Below are 20,657 nucleotides of genomic sequence, written 5' to 3'. Positions count from 1 at the left end.
ACAATGAGAAGTTTGGGCTTTGAAAGTAGAGAGTAGCCCCTGTTTGCTACAATTAAAGAAAGGCCTGCACAGCAGTAAAGACCCAGCACACCCAAAAATAAATAAATATAAGTAAAATTATTAAAAGAGAAATGAAGAGAGTCACTGGAAATTGATGTGAGGTTCAGTTCACTGGGAAGAAAATGCATAAGGTGAAAATTGACAGAGCTAGGAAGAAAAATGTCAAATTCGCTCATAGAGATTTTGACACGTCTGACAGTAACTGATAGGTCACATAGACAGAGAATCGGTTAGACTGTAGGATGTCTGTATAGCACAGATGGATGTAGTGAGTATGTGGAGAATGATATACCCTGTAAGTGCAGAATGTACACTGTATCAGTCTTACACTGAACAGTTAAGCAACTTGACCCATTACTGGGATTAAAGTATGTCTTCCGTGCATGCTCAGTCACTCAGTCATGTCCAGCTCTTTGCAGCCCCATGGAGTGTAGCCCACCAGGCTCTTCTGTTCATGAAATTTTGAATAACTGGAGCGGGTTGCCATTTCCTCCTCCAAGGAATCTTCCTGGCTCAGGTATCAAACCCACATCTCCTACATTGGCAGGCAGATTCTTTACCACTGTGCCACCTGGGAAGCCCCAAAACATGTCTTAATCAGTTCTAAAGGACTGGTATCAAACAGATTACATATTCTAACCACAGTGCAATGAACTTAAAAGTCAGTAACAAAATGTAACCAAGACGGGAAAAAAATGTACATTGGAAATGAAGAGGAAAACTTTTAAGTAACTGATGGCCAAAGGAACAATAATAATAGAAACTTAAAATATTTAGAACTGATTTTAAGAAAGAACATTAAAAATTAATTAAACATTGAGCTTAAGATATTATAAAAAGAACCATAAAATATAATCAAAATCTATTTAGAAAGGAGATAATAAAGAGAAGATAAATAGGAGACTAAGAATGAACGATGAAACTGGTAAATATAAAGGGCAGATCTAAATGAAATCTGACATCATGTAGATTAATTAGTGATTTGTTGTATCATGGCAACAGTTGAGAAGATGATAGGAGTTAACATCGTCTGGGAGCCAATTAACCTCAGACTTTTAAGAATACATGATATAATTTGTATGATAACCACTTCGAAAATGTTATTTAATTTACAATGAATGTTTAACTTCCAAACTAAAGAAAAAGTAGAATAACAAGAAATAATCCCTTAAAAAAAAAAGAAATAAAAGAGAGCAAAAGGAATGTAGAGTAGGAGGAACAAATGGAAGCGTATAGTAATTAAGATGGGCTTCCCAGGTAGCACTAGTGGTAAAGAAGCCGCCTGCTACTGTGAGAGGCATAAGAGATGTGGGTTTGATCCCTGGGTCGGGAAGATCCTCTGGAAGAGGGTATGGCAATTCACTTCAGTATTCATGCCTAGAGAATCCGTTGGCAGAGGAATCTGATTGGCTGTGCTCCATAGGGTCACACAGAGTCAGACACGACTGAAGCGACTTAGCATGTACGCACAGTAAGTAAGATGGGCTTCCCAGGTGGCTCCAGTGGTAAAGAACCCACCTGCCAGTGCCGGAGACATAGAGATGGGCTTCCATGCCCTGGAGGAGGGCAGGGCAACCTACTCCAATATTCTTGCCTGGAGAATACCATGGACAGAGAAGCCTGATGGGCCACAGTCCATAGGGTGACAAAGAATCGGACACGACTTAGCACAGCATGCACATCAGTAATTACATTAAATACGACTACGATCGTCACAGTGGATACAATAAGGAAGAAACAGACAACCCAGTAGAAAAAAAAATAAACGAGACCCTTAAATTGACATGCTACAAAAGAGAATATTCAAATAACAAATAAACATGTGAAAACATGCTAAACCTTGTTAATATTCAAGGAGATGTAAATTAAGAACTCAATGATATACTCTATCACACCCCTGAGAATAGATAAAATTGAAAAGGTTTCGATATTAAGTGTTGGTGAGGATGTGTATAACTCTCATATACTGCTGAGTACAGAGTAAGTGGGTGCTACCATATTTATTTTTAAATATTTTATTTTTAATTGGAGGATAATTACTTCACAGTATTGTGATGGTTTCTGCCATACGTCAATATGAATCAGCCATGGGTATGCATATGTCCCCTCCCTCTTGAACCTCCCTTCCACCTCCCTCTCCATGCCACCTCACCTGTTTAGGTTGTCACAGAGCACTGGCTTTGGGTTTCCTGCATCAGACAGCAAATTCCCATGGCTCTCTGTTTCACATACGGTAATGGATATGTTCTAGTGCTACTCTCAAATCATCCCACCCTCACCTTCCCTCACTGTGTCCAAAAGTCTGTTCTTTATGTCTGCGTCTCCTTTGCTGCCCTGCAAATAGGATCACGAGTACCATCTTTCTAAATTCCATATATATATACTTTTATATATGATATTTGTCTTGCTCTTTCTGACTTCACTCCATATAATAGGCTCTAGGTTCATCTACTTCATTAGAACAGACTCAAATGTGTTTCTTGTTATAGCTGAGTGGTATTCTATTGTGTATGTGTACCAAAGCTGCTTTATCCATTCACCTGTCAGTGGACATCTAGGTTGCTTCCATGTCCTAATTATTGTAAATAGTGCTGCAATGAACATTGGGGTACATGTGTCTTTTTCAGTTATGGTTTCCTCAGGGTATATGCTCAGTGGAGGGATTGCTGGCTCATATGGTAGTTTTATTCCTGGTTTTTTAAGGAATCTCTATACTGTGCTCTAGGGTGGCTGTATCAATTTGCATTCCCACCAACAGTGCAAGAGGTTTCCCTTTTCTCCACACCTTCTCCAGCATTTATTCTTTTTGATAACAGCCATTCTGACGGGTGTGAGATGATACGTCATTGTAGTTTTTTTTTAATGGATTTATTTTTAATTGCAGGATAATTGCTTTACAGTATTGTGTTGGCTTCTACCAAACATCAACATGAATCAGCCGTAGGTTTACCTGTGTCCCCTCCCATTTCAACATCCCTTCCACCTCCTTCCCCATCCCACCCCTCTACTCATTGTAGTTTTGATTTGCATTTCTTTAATAATGAGTGATGTTGAGCATCTGTTCATGTGTTTGTTAGCCATCTATATGTCTTTTTTGGAGAAATGTCTATTTAAGTCTTCTGCCCACTTTTTGATTGGGTTGTTCGTTTTTCTGTATTGAGCTGTCTGTATATTTTGGAGATTAATCCTTTGTCAGTTGTTTCATTTGCTATTATTTTTTCCCATTCTGAGGATTATCTTTTCACCTTGCTTATAGTTTCCTTTGTTGTACAAAAGCTTTTAAGTTTAATGAGGTCCCATTTGTTTATTTTTGTTTTTATTTCCATTATTCTAGGAGGTGTGTCATAGATGATCTTGCTGTCCTTTATGTCAAAGAGTGTTCTGCCTATGTTTTCCTCTAAGAGTTTTACAGTTTCTGGTCTTACATTTAGGTCTTTAATCCATTTTGAGTTTGTTTTTGTGTATGGTGTTAGGAAGTGTTCTAATTTCATTCTTTTACACATTGCTGACCAGTTTTCCCAGCACCACTTATTGAAAAGACTGTCTTTTCTCTATTGTATAGTTTTGCCTCCTTTGTCAAAGATAAGGTGCCCATAGGCACGTGGATTTATCTCTGGGCTTTCTGTCTTGTTGCACTGGTGTATATTTCTCTTTTTGAACTAGTACCATACTGTCTTGATGATTGTAGCTTTGTAATATAGTCTGAAGTCAGGAAAGTTGATTCCTCTAGCTCCATTCTTCTTCTCTAAATTGCTTTGGCTATTTGGAGTCTTTTGTGTTTTCATACAAATTGTGGAATTAATTTGTTCCAGTTCTGTGAAAAATACCATTGGTAGTTTGATAGGGGTTGCACTGGATCTGTAGATTGCTTTGGGTATAGTCATTTTCACAATATTGATTCTTCCAATCCAAAAACATGGTATATCTCTCCATCTGTTTGTGTTGTCTTTGTTTTCTTTCATCAGTGTCTTAAATGTTTCATCATTTTTAAACATGTACATGTTTGAATGTTTAATCATTTCATCATTTTTAAACATTTGGCATCATCTACTAGTTTGCATATCCCATGGCTCAGAATTTCACTTCTTGGTATGCAGCCAAAGAAATGTTTTCTTGTGCCACGGGAAACATGAACAATGTCCCTGTGCATATGAGGGCAGCCAAACTGGGAACAAGTCCTGTGTTCAGTAGGCAAGATGAAGTATTGTATATTCACATAATGAAATGCTCTATAGCAGTGAGAATTGCACCAGCACAGATGAATCTCAAACATTTTTGTTGTTGTTGTTTATTTAGATCCTATTTGAAAGTAGGCAACGGTAGTTTTTAGGGAAGCATACTAGTAGAACACTGGTGTGACTATTTGAGTTGGTTGGACAGGGGAACAGAAAAATCAGTTGAAATTTCTTGGACATATCTGTGATATAGATTTATCACAGAGCGTATCTAAAATGGTAGTTAAAATGTAGATTCTGAAGTGACTGCCTGGCTTTGTGACCTTGAACGTACGTGTGACCTCATCTGCATAGAAAGGATAATAATTGTTCCTGTGTTGTTGTTGTTCACTTGCCATTTGTGTCCGACTCTGTGACCCCATGGACTGCAGCACACCAGACCTGCCTGTCCCTCACCGTCTCCCAGAGCTTGCCCAAGTTCATGTCCATTGCATCAATGATGCCATCCAGCCATCTCATCCACTGATGCCCTCTTCTCCTACTGTCCTCAAGCTTTCCAAGCATCAGGGTCTTTTCTAGTGAGTCAGTTGTTCACATCAGGTGACCAAAATATTGGAGCTTCAGCTTCAGCTTCAGTCCTTCCAATGAGTATTCGGGGTTAACTTCCTTTAAGATGACTGGTTTGATCTCCTTGCTGTCCAAGAGACTCTGAAAGACTCTTCTCCAGCACCACAGTTCGAAGGCATCAATTCTTCAGCGCTCTGCGTTCTTTACTGTCCAGCTATCACAACCGTACGTGCCCACTGGAAAGACTATCGCCTTGGCTATACAGACGTTTGTCAGCAAAGAGAGATCTTTGCTTTTCAACGCACTATCTAGGTTTGTCATCGCTTTCCTGCCAACAAGCAATTGTCTTCTGATTTCATGGCTGCAGTCACTATCTGCAGTGATTTTAGAATCCAAGAAGAGGAAATCTGTCACTGCTTCCACCTTTTCCCCTTCTTTTTGCCGAGAAGTGATGGGGCCGATGCCATGACCTTAGTTTTTTTAATATTTAGTTTTAAGCCAGCTTTTTCACTCTCCTCCTTCACCCTCATCAAGTTATTTAGTTCCTCTTCGCTTTCTGCCATTAGGGTGGTATCATCCGCGTATCTGAGATTTTTGGTGTTTCTCTTGCCAATCTTGATTCCAGCTTATAACTCATCCAGCCCGGCATGTCTCATGATGTGCTCAGCATATAAGTTAAATAAACGTGGTGACAGCGAACAACCTTGTTGTACTCCTTTCTCAGTTAGGAAGCAACAGTCAGAATCCTATATGGAACAACTGACTGGTTCATGATTGAGAAAGAATTGTCCCTGTATTGTATAGATATTTTAAGTATGGAATGAGATAATATAGCTAAAGCAGTAACATGGAAAGTCAGCAACACTTAGTGACTGTTAAAAGAAAAAGAAGAAAAATTAGCAGACAATAATGGAGAAATTGATTTAGAGTTGGTCTTATGTAACTGGACCCAGAAGATTGAATAATAGCCAGGCAAAACAATGAAGGGCACTCTCAGTTCAGTTCAGTTGCTCAGTCTTGTCCAACTCCACGGATTGCAGCAGGCCAGGCCTCCCTGTCCACCAACTTCCAGAGGTCACAGATGTCCATTGAGTCGGTGATGCCATCCAGCCACCTCATCTTTTGTCGTCCCCTTCTCCTCCTGCCTTCAATCTTTCCTAGCATCAGGGTCTTTTCAAATGAGTTAGTTCTTCACATCAGGTGGCCAAAGTATCAGCTTCAGTATCAGTCCTTCCAAGGAATATTCAGGACTGATTTCCTTTAGGACTGGTTGGATCCCCTTGCTGTCCAAGGGACTCTCAAGAGTCTTCTTCAACACCACAGTTCAAAAGCATCAATTCTTTACCACTCAACTTTCTTTATAGTCCAACTCTCACATCCATACATGACTACTGGAAAAACCATTGATGGACCTTTGTTGGCAAAGTAATATCTCTGCCTTTTAATATGCTGTCTAGGTGTGTCATAACTTTTCTAACCAAGGAGCAAGCATCTTTTAATTTCATGGCTGCAGTCACCATCTGCAGTGATTTTGGAGCCCCCCAAAATAAAGTCTGTCACTGTTTCCATTGTTTCTCCATCTATTTGCCATGAAGTGATGGGACCAGATGCCATGATCTTAGTTTTCTGAATGTTGAGCTTTAAGCCAACTTTTTCACTCTCCTCTTTCACTTTCGTCAAGATGCTCTTTAGTTCTTTGCTTTCTGCCATAAGTGTGGTGTCATCTGCATATCTGAGGTTGTTGATATTTCTCCCGGCACTCTTGATTCCAGCTTGTACTTCATCCAGTCCAGCATTTCTCATGATGTACTCTGCATATAAGTTAGATAAGAAGGGTGGCAATATATAGCCTTGACGTACTTTCCTGATTTGGAACCAGTCTGTTGTTCTGTGTCCAGTTCTAACTGTTCCTGACCTGCATACAGATTTCTCAGGAGGCAGGTCAGGTAGTCTGGTATTCCCATCTCTTTAACAAGTTTCCACAGTTTGTTGTGATCCACACAGTCAAAGGTTTTTGCGTAGTCAGTGAAGCAGGAGTAGATGTTTTTCTGGAACTCTCGTACTTTTTCGATGATCCAACGGATGTTGGCAGTTTGATCTCTGGTTCCTCTGCCTTTTCTGAATCCAGCTGGAGCATCTGGAAGTTCATGGTTCATGTACTGTAGAAGCCTGGCTTGGAGAATTTTGAGCATTACTTTGCTAGCGTATGAGATGAGTGCAGAATGCATTCTAGAAACATCTTAATCAGAAGAATGGCATACTAGAAACTTCTTAATCAGAATCAGTTCTGGTTTTTAAGGAAATATTTGTTGGCTCAGTTGATGGTGAATGGGAAGGGGAGAGGCTGCAATCTATTAGGCTTATTGGAATCATTTTTGTTCCCATGAGTCATAATTAAAAGATAGATTAAAGTCACTATTCACAGATGTAAACTGGTATATATAGAATGGATAAACAACAGGTCCTCCTGTAGAGCACAGGGAACTAAATTCAATATCATGTGGTAGCCATAATGGAAAAGAATATGAAAAAATCTGTGTGTGTGTTTATGTGTGTATTTATCTGAGTCACTTGCTGTATGGCAGTAATTAATACAACATTGTAGGTCAATTATACTTCAATAAAAAATATTTTTTAAAAAAATCAGGAAAAATTGGGGGGGTAAAAAAGGTTTTAAGGTCTTGCAGGAGTTCCTGCTTTGCTCTTCAAAGTGTTTATGTACCATATCCTATCCGTAAAATCTAAGCACTATCCAGGATTTTCTTTCTGGCCCCTGCAGAGCAGCTGCTTTGAAACAGTGTTGTCCCTTCATCACGTTCACGTCATCACACCAGCAGCCTTTGGCACGTATGTGTTTGTGTTCCCTTTTAGACCTGGACAGCCAGACCCGCCACATGGCCCTCAGCAGCCTCTTCATGGAAGTCCTGATGATGATGAACAATGCGACTGTCCCAACTGCAGAGTTCCTCCGAGGCAGTATCCGGACCTGGATTGGGCAAAAAGTGCACGGGCTGGTGGTGCTGCCTCTGTTAACAGCCGCCTGCCAGAGCCTGGCTTCTGTCCGCCACATGGCCGAGACGACGGAAGCCTGCATCACTGCTTACTTCAAAGAGGGTAAGAGCATCCTCTTACCCTCAGTAGGCTCTCAGTTGATCCATCTTCTCCAGGGAAGATTAGGTGGCTCAGTAGTAAAGAATTGCCTGCAAGAGACTCAGGTTTGATCCCTGGGTTGAGAAGATCCCCTGGAGTAGGAAATGGCAACTCACCCCCAATATTCTTGCCTGGAAAATCCCATGGACAGAGGAGCCTGATGGGCTATAGTCCATGGGATTACAAAGAGTCAGACACGACTGAGTGACTGAGCACATGCACTGAAGGAGATACCTTTTCCAGACCCTTCCTGTTGAAGGATTGTACCACTCTAATTTCTCTGTAAATGTTGTTGATGTTTCAGGATATAGTTTGTTTTCTTCATGAAGATCTGTAGTCAGCATGAGAACCTTTGGCCCATGTTGCTACCATCTTGTTTCAAGGAAGGGAACCTCTGACTCGTTAAAATGAGGGGTTTTGCAGTGTCAGACCAATCCTTGTATGATAGGTAAATTGTGTACGTCATAGGCCTAGTCATAGTCCTAAAAGCAAATGCTATAAACCAGAATCTTTGTAATTATCCACTATATTAATTTCCTCTATTTTGTCGCTTGTTAAAATTTTTCTTAGGTCCTTTTATTGCTTTTTGTCATATATTTTAAACTATTATGAAGAAGTTCTCTCCCTTACCCCCATGCCCATTCCTGATGTGTCTTTATTTCCTACCTGTACACTTGCAGATTCTGGCAACAGCTTGGCCTGGTTAAGAACTGCTCAGAGCAGTGCCTCTTAACTGCTGCCCAGATATACATCTTCGTGCTCACAGGAGGGGGAGGAAGAGTGCTGGAGTGGGAATGCCAGGGGCTCCTGTGACCTGCCCCTGCCTCCTTTGCAGCACACGGGGATCCATGCTCCCGTGTCCCCCGTGGAAGGCTCTGTGCTGTCACCAGGCCACCGTACTCTCGTTCCCGCCCCCAGAATTGAGAAGCATCAGGACAACCCTCTTGCTCCAAATTTGTTACTCTTTGTTCCTGAAATCAAATTCGTTTTTTCCCTTTATGAAACATTTTCAAGAATTTGTGTATTTAAGATAGGAGTCAAATGAAACTTTGATGCTTAAAAAAATACTTACGATGGATAAAGTAATAATAATATCCCTCAGAAAAGCTGAAGTGTTCGTAACATACTTAAAAATGGTATTCGGTAAAATTAAAATTCTTAGATGACTGGGACAGGCAGTGTCTGTGATTTTAATGGTCATAGTATGGTGAAAGAGGGATTTATGAAAAAGCAGCCAGTCACATGCCTGACTTCTTAACCCTTGGAACTGGCAGCCAGGACACAGGCATTTAGCCTGAGGGCTTGCAGTCCAAACCGTGAAGCGTTGTCAGGCCCTCCGAGGCCAAGGTGAGTGGTGTTTTCTCGACATGAAGCTTTTAAATTTTAAAGTGAAAGGCTCATCAGAGTAGTTAGGAAGTTTGATTCTTGCTCTTACCCCGTTCTCTCGGTGTTCTTTTCTTAGGCTCCCTCAAACAGAATCTAGGATGGGGCCCCATTCTGGTGTCCCTTCAGGTTCCCGAGCTCACCATTGAAGAGTTTCTGCAGGAGTGCCTGTCCCTTGGCAGCTACTTGACTCTCTACGTCTACTTGCTTCAGTGTCTAAATAGCGAGCAGACGCTAAGGAACGAAATGAAAGTGCTGCTTCTCTTAAGCAAGTGGTTGGAACAGGTATATCCGAGGTATGCTGATCTTCCAGTTGCTACAGCCAACCCGCAGGTTGGAATAGCTGGAAATTTGGGCTTAGATTAGTGTCCATTTCAGTGCAGAGACCCAAGTGATGCATAAGAAACAAACAAGGCTGTTTCGGGAAGATTTTCCTTACATGGACCGATTTTCTCAGCAGGCTTTTGATTTCCTAAAACAGGCATTTTTGAAGCACCACCTTTAGCTTTGATTCAGTTAAGTAGGTAGGGGTAGCAGCGTTTATCTCACTTGAGTGCAAGGACATCGAGCTCATATACGGCGACCAGCACGTAGAAGGCGCAGTGAATATCAGCTGCTCCTGTACTGTCCCAGTACTTTATTAACATTGTAACTTGTCAGCCTAAGCTTTTAAAGGGCGCAGTGTCCCTAATTCTGAAAGCTCCCGTGTGGACTTCTGGTTAAATGAGGGTGGAAAGAATCTCTTCCTGATTAATTCTCCCTACCCACACCCCCTAACTCCTCAGCTCTATGCAGGAAGAAGCAAAGCTGTTTCTGTGGTGGCACCAAGTCCTGCAGCTGTCTCTGGTTCAGATGGAGCAGAATGACTCGGTCTTGACAGAGTCTGTCATTCGAATCCTGCTTATGCTTCAAGGCCGGCAGAACCTGTTGGCTGAGGAGAGGCTCAGCTCAGGGATTCTCGGGGCAATTGGGCTGGGCCGGAAGTCACCCTTGTCCAACAGGTGAGAAGGCATCTGCCGCTGCTCTTGTAAGTGGGCCTCAGACACCTGCGCCTGCCTAGGGGTCGAGGTACTAGGTAGCTTTTCTGTTTGGGGGCTAGGTTCCTTCCAGAGATTAATAAGAAAACTATAGAGCCTGATTACATCTTTATATTTTAAAAAGGATGTTTTTTTTCCCATTTTAAAACAACTTTTATGTTCAAAGTGTTTTTTTTAGCAGTATCTCATTGTCTTTTGACCTTGTAACCTGACCACACTACTCATTGCTTTTTGCCTTTGAGCCAGTGATGGTGTGCAGGGCTAGGTTAAAATGCCTGGTCAGCTGCTACACTGCCAGCGCTTTGTCAGGGAAACCCAGGTTCTGTGAGGGACTTGGTCTAGCAGCATTAAGTCAAGATGAGTGGAAGTTAACTGATGAGAAGGATGAGTAATGAGAAACAAAGTCAGGCTTTTGTTGCTAAAAATTCCGAGGTGAGAAAGAATTTGCCATTAGTCCCATTTTATCCTCTAAGGCTTATTTGTATCATGGTTTTTCTGCTAAAGGTCTTACCTGGTTTGAAAAACATTCCCATACTATTCTGATATCAGCATTCTTATGGAATAACCACCTAGTCCAAACCAGTGTACATCATGCTCCTTTGTTTATGGTAGAATTTAGCAGGGCTAAATTTGATTTGATTTTTACTAAATTAAGTGTGATTTGATTCTCTTGAATTGTAAAACGCATGGCACATATAGTTTATCATGGTAACCCTTTTAAAATGTATAATACAGGGACTTCCGTTGGGGTCCAGTGGTTAAGACTGCTTCCACTGTAGGGAGCACAGGTTCGATCCCTGTTTGGGGAGCTGAGATCCCACATGCCATGCAGTACAGCCAAAATAAAAAGAAAAAATGTGCAGTTCAGTGGTATGTAGTACATTCACAGCATTGTTGCAGCCGTTACCACTGTTTTGTTCCAGATCATTTTCATCATCCCAGAAGGAAATCCTATACCTGCTAAGCAATCACTCTCTTTTCGCCTCTCCCCCAAGTCTCTGGCAACCACTCATGGATTTTCTGACTTTTATGTATATCCTGTTCTGGACATCTCACATAAATGGAATATACAATACATGGCCTCTTGCGTCTGGCTTCTTTCACTTAATGAAGTTTCAAGGCTTATCCGTATGTTAGCATGCACCAGTACTTATTTCCTCTTTCATTGTTTGGGTGGTGGTAATGGAAGGACCATAAAGAATTCCTTGATCATATTTATAATTTTCCCAAGGAGGCTAATAGTAGCAGCAGGTCTGGAGATGTGTTTATTTTTTTTTAATAGAAAATGTGATGTTTGTTATAAAATGCTTACTTTAATAGTCATTTACTTCCTGTAATTCCTCCCTAACACCTAAGGTTCCGAGTGGCTGCCCGAAGCATGGCTGCCTTCCTTTCAGTTCAAGTTCCTGCCGAGGATCAGATCCGCTTGAAGCCCAGCTCTGAGTTATATCTGACCATGAAAGCTCAGCAGGTCAGTAAAAAGCTTCATGGTTAAGGGTTAGAAGTTTTCCACAGGAGGAGGGAAGGTGGCAACTGAGGTCTTCACACGTGAGGACCTGATGACCATTATTGGCAGTAGGACAGCATGCCCTCTGTGGACTCTGCTTACTGGAAAATGGTCACCACATGGCCTGTCTTGGATTTTAAACCAGTTTTTGTAGGCACTTGCCCAGAGTGCTGTTACCACCCTTGTAGAAGAAGCACGATCACGAGCAAGCCAGCCTAGGGTCATATTTGATTCTGACGACATGACTGTATGCCAGTGTCACATGCTGGGCCTGGGGACAGGCACAGAGGACGAGACTACAGTTGAGACCGATAGGCATTAGCTGAACTCCAGCTGGGAACCAAGGGAGTGGTTCCTGTTTTGTGAGTCTGGGGGTTGACCACTGTCCATGTATCTGACATGGACAAAATGGTAGCTGTGAAAAATGACAGTTTGTTCTAAAAACGTGGAAGGCCACCTGGCAGCAGTCCTATCCCATAACTGCTTCACCCGTAAACAGTACTGAGGTGTGGAACACAAAACGATAGCCGTCGTTCTCGAGTGCTTACTGCTCGCCAGGCACTGTTGTGAGTTTTAACTTGCTTGATGTTAATGAGTTAAAGTTTTAACTCTTCTAATTCTCATAACAACCCTAAACAACAGGAACTTTCATTATCCTGGTTTTGTTGATGAGGAAATGCAGACAGAAAGAGGCTAAGGAATTTGTCCCACATCACACAGCCACAGAGGGCTGGGCCTGGGATTCCCTGGGCCTGTCTGGGTCCAGCTTTGTGCTCTTGCCTCTCTGCAGTACCGTCTCTGTACACAGGAAACACTTAGACCTCTTAGCTTTTGTCTTTTGCAGCATTGTCATGTCTGAGTCAGCCATGTATAGTAGATATCTCAGTAGTAAGAGCAAAGATCAAGTGAAAAAATTAGCAGGTTCTTCACAGGTATCCTGATTTATGCAGTACGTGCTGTTTTGTTATAGATTGGTTAGACAGCCACCGTTTGAATCCCTAACATCATGTAAGAGCCATCACACGTGGGCAGATGAGTGTCCCAGGGGGCGGTCATGAAGTCAGTGACATGCATTTCAGGCTGCGTTTGGGAAGTCTGCTCGCCTGCACCCACCAGCACCTGGGGCGTGGCTTTGCTTTAGTGGCCGGCAGGTCCTCCAGGCCTTGGCAGGCTTTGCTGCCTTTAGATTTACAGTGATGACATGCTTGTCATCTGGGTTTTCAGACTTGAAAGACTTCATCTTTTAATAAAATGAGTACTCTTAGGCAAACTGTCAAAGTAGCCTATTCTTTAAAAAAGAAAAAGAAAAGAAAGGGAGGTATGTGGGGTGGGGGAGAGACAGATGGAAGCTGTGGTTAGTGTGAGTGCCTGTCCCTACTGATTCTTGTTCTTAGATTAACTCTGTTCACACAGCTGTTAGCTTGGTACCAAAATCCCTTCCATTGTTTATTTTCAACCCAAAACTTCGGCCTTAAACCACTTGGTAACTTATTTCTAAGCTGCTTGTTCATTTACCATCCCCCCCGCACCTCCAAATCTTCTCTCTCCTTATTTACTGAGCCAAGCAAATTCCATCTTTTGGTTGTTGTTGTTATTGATTTATTTAAAAAATTTTAATTGGAGAACAGTTGCTTTACAGTATTGTATTGGTTTCTGCCATTTTTAAACATGAATCAGCCATAGGTGTACGCATGTCCCCTCCATCTTTTTTTAAATTAATTTTTATTTATTTATTCACTTATGCATTTTTAATCGAAGGATAATTGCTTTACAGTATTGTGTTGGTTTCTGCCAAACATCAAAATGAATGAGCCACAGGTGTACCTGTGTCCCCTCCTTCTTGAACCCCTCCCCCTCCCGCCATCCCACCCCTCTAGGCTGTCACAGAGCAGCTGATTGGAGCTCCCTGTGCCCTCTAGTGCAGTGGTCCCCTTACGTGAGAGGGGTACTTCATGCTTCATGTTCAGAATCTAGGGGCGGCCAAGCTCCCCGTCTCCCCAGGAACCATTGTTGTGATTTTTTTTTTTTTTTTTGCGGTTTTTTCTAAATACAGTCTTTTTCTGTTCTCCCAGTATGAAGGGACGAAAAATTAAAATTATGGAAGTAAAGAACGTTTTTCCTCATTCCTGAAGAGATGCATGGGAATATCATTGCTGTTTCTGTTGGGTGGAAACCAGAGGAGCTTGGTCTGTCTGCTGTGTTTGTTGACTGATAGAGCAATCTTATCAGTCACCCTCAGCAGCACTTAGCCACTGGTTTCTTCTGAATTTTATCTAGTTATGGTTTAGTACGACATTACTTCATAACCCGAGAACAAACCCAACAGAAATTAAAACAGGTCTCACGGGTAACCGAAGCCTGTGGTTTCTGGTTGAGGCTCCAGGAGAGACGCAGAGGACGTGCTGGTGGGGGTGCTGCACCGCTGGCACGGGGGCAAGGAGGACAAGGAAGAAGACAGCGGGGAAGGACTGGGGAGCGGCACAGGCCAGGAGGAGGAATGTGGAAGGCGGCCGAAGCCGGAGAGGCTTAGGCTGCTGGCCTCCTCCCGCTTGCGGCTAACCAGTGCCTGCCTTTAAGAAGCCTGGCTGCAGTTCTGTAGCCCTCCCGGGAGGCTCCCAGCTGCCCCAGATGACAGCAGCAGGTGCGCTACACCTGCGGGAACATGTTACCTGCATCCGTGTGGTTAACCCTCTTGTCTTCCATGTCTTTTAGGCTCTGAATGCTCTTGAATCCTTGACATCGAGTAAGCAGTATGTTGAATACCAGGATCAGATTTCTCAGGCTGCACAATTTATAAAGCATCCTGGCCATTGCCTCCAGGATGGGAAAAGCTTCCTGGCTCTTCTTGTGAACTGTCTGTATCCAGAAGTGCATTATTTGGACAACATCCGATAGTAACTCAGAGGCTCTCGATAAACCTGTTGCTATTTATGTTTACATTTAACTTTGCTGTTGCACAGGTAACTTGGCTCAGTTTCACCTGCCGTTTGGCCAATGAGTTAGCTGACCATAGATGCAGGTTGGTGAGTGAGCACTAGATAATTCTGTCGTGCATGTGCACATATGTATGTGTGTGTTTCCTTAGCTCTTAGAACGTTCCAGGGACTCTGTATTACTTGTATTCATCCAACAAGAGAAACTTACTAAGTTCTACTGGGTAGAGAACCACTCACGATTCCTGAATACCTGTCATCTCATGAGACCCCAGGATGGGGTGCTTTTGTGTGTCGCCACTTCTCTTCTCCTCTCTGATTTAAATGTCAAGACTCCTGCGCCAGATCTCACTGCTTGGGGAATCATGTTGAACCCTCACTTTTGAACCCCGGTTGTGTTCCTTCAAAGTACAAAAGCTCTGAAAATGTATGCATTTCTCAAAGAAGGGGGAGGTACTCCCACAGCTTAAAATATTTCTCTCAGAAGGGAGATAAGAATGCTGAATCAAAGTCCCTGTCTCAGATGTGACCACTTGATCCTGGTTGAAGCGGACAGCAGAGGTGGTGACACGTCCACTTCCGTCCAGCCGTGTGTCCTCATGGAGAAGCCATTTGCTCTAAATCGGGGGTGTGTGCTGGCAGTTGTGGGGAGCAAGTCACGCACAGGTGTGTTTTGTTTGATCCCCGTGGCTGAGCGTGTAGGCAGGGCTTCCTCTCTGCAGTTCAGTGTAGATGTACGATCCCTTTGGTCCTACCCTGGCCCACTCCTTCATTCACATCACTCACTTGGTCCCTGTAGACATGTCATGTGCAACTCTTTCCAGACCCCAAGTTTGATGTCTAAAGGTCCTGCTGTTGAGAGAGACAGAAACAGAGACCTCAATTCTCTGTTCCCTGCCTGTTTATCCACTCCAGATTTAAACTCAAATGAAGCTGGCAAACCTGCTGAGACACTGCTGGTCAGTGGAAACCGGGTCAGGTCAGGAGACTTAATTGAAATTTGGCATTTTTTAAATCGGCATGTGCCTGCTGTTGTTAACAGTTCCTTCGTCACCGAAGCTTGTCTACAGACGGCGTTGCCTTGTGTTACTGCCATCTTCTTTCTCTTGTCGTATTGCCCCCTCACCCCCCTGGAATTAACATTTTGACTTCTGTCATCATAGTCCTAATTCTGTTGGCTCAAAATTGATTTTGTTTGTCCAGCCAGCATACCATGCCTTGTTTCAGGGTTATCTATAGCCTGAGAATATTTACCTAAAAAACGTGTTAATCACTGAGAACTTTTACCAGTGGGATGGGTTAAGCTAGTGATAATCTCTTCCAAGTATCAATTTGGGGTGCCTCCCCCAACAGTCAGAAGTGTGTAGGAGCTGTTCTTTATTTTGAATCTCTAGTTGAACAGAACAGTTCTGCCCCTCAGACATGCTCTGGTAAAGACCATCCCTGTTACCCTTCAAGTCCTGTGGGCCACCAAGTACCCATCTCCGAGGGACGCATCTCAGAGCTTTCCTTGTGACAAATTTTAGAAGCTGTGGGCCGCTCCATGGCTGATTTGGCAACAAAGATTTTTATGACAGGAAATGTTCTGTGTGCTGCTTTCTTTGAGGAAGATGTAATTACTGATATCCTAGAATGTGAAAATTTTGAGTGACAGTACATATGTTCAAAGAAAATTATGTTTAATCTCAATTTTTGAAGATTTATAATATTTATAATGTATTTGCTCTGTAAAAATTATTAAAAAATAAATCAATCTTTGGTTGTAGCTGGTAAGAATTTGATTTTTAGGGACATCACACTATCTTGTAAAGTATTTCAGTTGTTGATGAAGATTTTTTTATGCCTGATTTCATCTATTTTCTTGGATACCAACTGGATTATCAGAGATGATTGGTAAAAGTCCTTCCTCTTTATGCTTCATAGTGGAAGGTTTACTCACACATAGGTTCCTCTGAGAGGCTCTGGGCTAAGAAATGACTGTAACGACACTGAGACAGATCAAAAGGTGGCTACATTGCTGTAGCCTCCTGGGAAAGAAGAGACCAGTCTGCCCACTGGCTTTCAGGAATAATGAGCCTTTGTCGGCAAAATAGTCACCTCCAGAGAGTGCGGGGCCAGTTACAGAGACAGCGGCGCTGCATATTGACACCGAGTCAGTAAGACCAAGGAACTGCCTGGCCGAGCGGTGTTGAAGGTGAACAGCACAGACGTTCCCCGCACGTGGCCAGCAGTGGCATCTGGTTCAGGCTGGGATGCCTGGCAGCTTCTGGGCTTGCTGAAAAGCACCTCTTGTGCTTCTCCACCTGCCTCTCTGAAGTTCCCATGGGGTGGGCCAGAGAGGCACACTGCACCCCAAGATCTCCTGGCTCCCCCAGCTCACTCTGCAGAAAATGGGATGCACAGACGCCAAGGGAGGTCGGTCCTGCGGACGCATCTGCTCAGCCTGGCGGCACCCGGACCACCCTCCATGTTCCTCAAGCTCCTGGTTCAGAGTTTGACCACCAGTCTGTTGGCCCGGTCACGTCTGCCTCCCTGGGTTGCCTGAGTCTCTCAGTTCTTTGAGGTGGGGGAAGCCGAGTCCAGAAAGCGGGAACCCCACAGCAGCCCGGCCTCTAACCGAGTGCCAACCCGCTTCCTTCCTTGCAGTGTGTCCACATCATACCAGTAGAGTGTCTGCGTCCTTTTTTTCCTTTTGAGTGAAGGTGAGACACAGTTTTCTATTGGATTTTTAAACCTAAAATTAATTTCTGGAGCAGGAAGCAGATGTTATAGAATCATGACCTTTGAGGTCAGCAGGGGCATTGAAGCTCATCTGGCCCCACCTCTCAGCCAGGATCCCAGGCTTGGTCCTCCAGCCTCCCCCTCACCCCTTCCTGTGGTCACTAGTCCTGCCCCTCATAGACAAGCCCAGGTGACCATTGGCAGCCTCTGTTTGTAGCTCTGCTTTATACTGGGCTGAAACTGGCCTCCTGGTGACACTGGTTATGGTTCTGCTGGAGCTATTCTCCTGCCTCTTTACAACAGATAGTCCTTCAGACCTTTGGACAGTTTCATAGCTCATCAGCCCTCTGACCCTGCCCGTCTGCCCACACCTCAGGCTTCTACACTTGATCTTAGCCAAAAGGCTGAGAAGCGATTCTCAGGCTTCTTCAGGCTAAATGCCTAGTGCCTTTAGTTAGTCCTCTTCCCTTCAGTGTCTGCCAGGGCTGCCCTTCAGAAAGCGACCCAAATTAGCCCACGTTACTAGCAAGGGGCCATGCCCGGGAATACAGGAGCTCAGGTGGCGCTAGTGGTAAAGAGCCTGCCTGCCAGTGCAGGAGATGTAAGAGACAGTGGTTCATTTCCTGGGTTCGGAGATCCCCTGGAGGAGGAAATGGCAACCCATTCCAGCCTTCTTGCCTGGAGAATTCCATGGACAGAGGAGCCTGGAGGGCTACAGTCCATGGGGTCACAAGAAGTCAGACACGACTGAGTGACTGAGCACACATGCCCAGGAATAGCAGGGGCAGGTCTCAGGTGAGACAAATGAGGTGCCCAGAGCACATGCATAATCTGGCACCACATGCATAAGCTGGCACCACCTGCAGGAGTGTGTGCCACCTCAGGCTTTGTGCCCTCAGACTAGCGTCTGCCTTGGGGGTTGGCCTAACACCAGTGTGGGTCCAGCAGCAGCGCTCGCTCCCCTGGACATGTGGGCAGCATCGGCTCAGCAGCTGTGCCCTCTGGTTGGCACATTCAATCGTCGCTGAGTCAAGCTCCAGAGCTTGGTTTATCATCAGTTGCTGCTGAAGACTGGTCTCATCACCGGCCTGCATGATACGTCCGACAATAAGGCGCTTTGCACTTACCCTTCAAAACTATCTCCCACATTTTGGACTGTTACAGCTTACTTTGAGATAACTATTAATATAATTTAAATTTGAACTGAAAACTATTCTGCTCAGTTAATTTTGTCTTATTAAGCAAAATGGAGAGTATAATGGGCAAAGTAAGTGTGTTGCTTAAAAAAGAAGACTCCTCCTGTGATCCTCCGTTTGTATCTGGGAGGTTCTGGATAAAGTTCTTGGCTTCCAGCCAGGTGCTAATACCGACCTTGTTCTGGTCTGTGATGATCCTGGTCCGTGCTGACTGACCCTCTGCATGATAGATGCATCGTGTGTCCTGTGGAGGCTGTGCTTGATGCTTCCTTCAGTCTAGATAGGGTTTCCCTGGTGACTCAGTGGTAAATAATCGGTTTGATTTCTGGTAACAATAACTTGAAAAAATAAAACTACTGACTATTTTGGGATAATGAAACCACTAAGGAATGTTTTTCATTAAAACTTTTATTTTTTAATGTACATATGTAATATCTCCTGAGCACGAGGGTTAGGATTTATTTTTCTTCCAGTGGCTTAATTTCCTCAAGTGGCAGCAAATACTTCTTAAGTGTGCTCAACTTTTTTCCTTCCCACATGCCTAGTGTGCCCTTGAAAAATCACAGCTTATTTTGGTCATTAAATGTATAATATTTACTTATTGTTGACATTTTACATGCTTGTACAAAGGATGAGTTTTTTTTCTTATATAATGATGAGACATGAAATGAGAACTGGTTAAGTATAATTCTGCAAATAAATGATTCAAATTTAATTTACATGTGGTAGATGTCTCATTTTTGGCAAGTTGGTTGGCAGGTCTTTTCAGCTGGAAATCACAAAAAGAAAAATATGTAATTAGAAAACTTATAATGGGTGGACGTTTCACCACAATGGGTGAGGGCTCTAGTTTCAAAGAGAACTTAAGACTTGGGGGTTTAAGAATTGGAGTAGACAGATGATCCCAAGAAAGTTGGGGAGAGCTCCGAGGTCTGTAATGTGTTTGTGACCAGGTCAGAGAAAGCACGTGAAACTGTGCAAAGGCTCCCACCACCTGAGCTCCTGGGTGGGGGTGGGAGAGCCTCAGAGAGGGAACCAAGCTGCCAGGGAGGGCAGAGTAACCTGAGCATGTCCACATCTGCTCCAGAAATCACTTTATATCAGAATGCTAGGGAGTTCTTCCTTAGCTTTCATTTCCATTGCTTTTAGACTCTTCTTGGATGAGCCAAAGTAAGGTGGGAAGGCCTGCACTTTCGACTTTGGATTTCCCAACAGGAGATGGTAGGAGTGAATGTCGACATTTTAGGAATCAGTGAACTAAAATGGACGGGAATGGGTGAATTTAACTCAGATGACCATTATATCTACCACTGTGGGCAAGAATATCTTAAGACAAAATGGAGTAGCCCTCACAATCAACAAAAGAGTCCAAAATGCAGTATGTGGATGCAATCCCAAAAAGGACAGAATGATCTCGGTTCGTTTCCAAGGCAAACCATTCAACATCATAGTAATCCAAGTCTGCCCCAACCACTAATGCCAAAGAAGCTGAAGTTAAATGGTTCTATGAAGACCTACAAGAACTTTAGGAATTAACAAACACCAAAAAAATATGTCCTTTTCACCATAGGGGACTGGAATGCAAAAGTAGGAAGTCAAGAGACACCTGGAGTAAAAGACAAGTTTGGCCTTGGAGTACAAAATGAAGCAGGGCAAAAGCTAACAGTTTCTTTGCCAAGAAAACACACTGGTCATAACAAACACCCTCTTCTAACAACACAAGAGACAATTCTACACATGGATATCACCAGATGGTAAACACTGAAATCAGATTGATAATATTCTTTGCAGCTGAAGATGCAGAAGCTCTACACAGTCAGCAAAAACAAGACCAGGAGTTGACTGTGGCTCATATCATGAACTACTATTGCCAAATTCAACTTAAATGAAGAAAGTAGAGAAAACCATTAGGCCATTTAGGTATGACC

The 20,657-nt window shown here is 43.3% G+C and overlaps 2 protein-coding genes across 4 annotated transcripts in view; one reads left to right on the top strand and one right to left on the bottom strand.

Moving 5' to 3' along the window:
• Positions 1–19,444, top strand: part of EPG5 (ectopic P-granules 5 autophagy tethering factor) — a 132,403-nt gene extending 112,959 nt beyond the window's left edge. For 2 of the 3 annotated variants that reach the window (XM_086373348.1, XM_086373347.1), the window contains exons 40-44: positions 7,674–7,916; positions 9,415–9,631; positions 10,121–10,336; positions 11,729–11,843; positions 14,592–19,444. In XM_086373348.1, coding sequence (XP_086229474.1) covers positions 7,674–7,916; positions 9,415–9,631; positions 10,121–10,336; positions 11,729–11,843; positions 14,592–14,774 — 974 coding nt within the window. In that variant the 3' untranslated portion in view covers positions 14,775–19,444. The remainder of the gene's footprint in view (positions 1–7,673; positions 7,917–9,414; positions 9,632–10,120; positions 10,337–11,728; positions 11,844–14,591) is intronic. The other variant, XR_015154019.1, reaches the window with a different exon arrangement.
• Positions 19,120–20,657, bottom strand: part of SIGLEC15 (sialic acid binding Ig like lectin 15) — a 23,940-nt gene continuing 22,402 nt past the window's right edge. The window contains exon 6 of the mRNA XM_086373352.1: positions 19,120–19,498. Coding sequence (XP_086229478.1) covers positions 19,495–19,498 — 4 coding nt within the window. The 3' untranslated portion in view covers positions 19,120–19,494. The remainder of the gene's footprint in view (positions 19,499–20,657) is intronic.

Source organism: Bos grunniens, chromosome 24, assembly GCF_055505025.1.
Source record: "Bos grunniens cultivar Pamir isolate PY7600 chromosome 24, Bosgru_T2T1.0, whole genome shotgun sequence".
Taxonomy (NCBI): domain Eukaryota; kingdom Metazoa; phylum Chordata; class Mammalia; order Artiodactyla; family Bovidae; genus Bos; species Bos grunniens.
The sequence above is the reverse complement of the archived record's forward strand: the minus strand, read 5'-3'. Positions and strand labels throughout refer to the sequence as shown.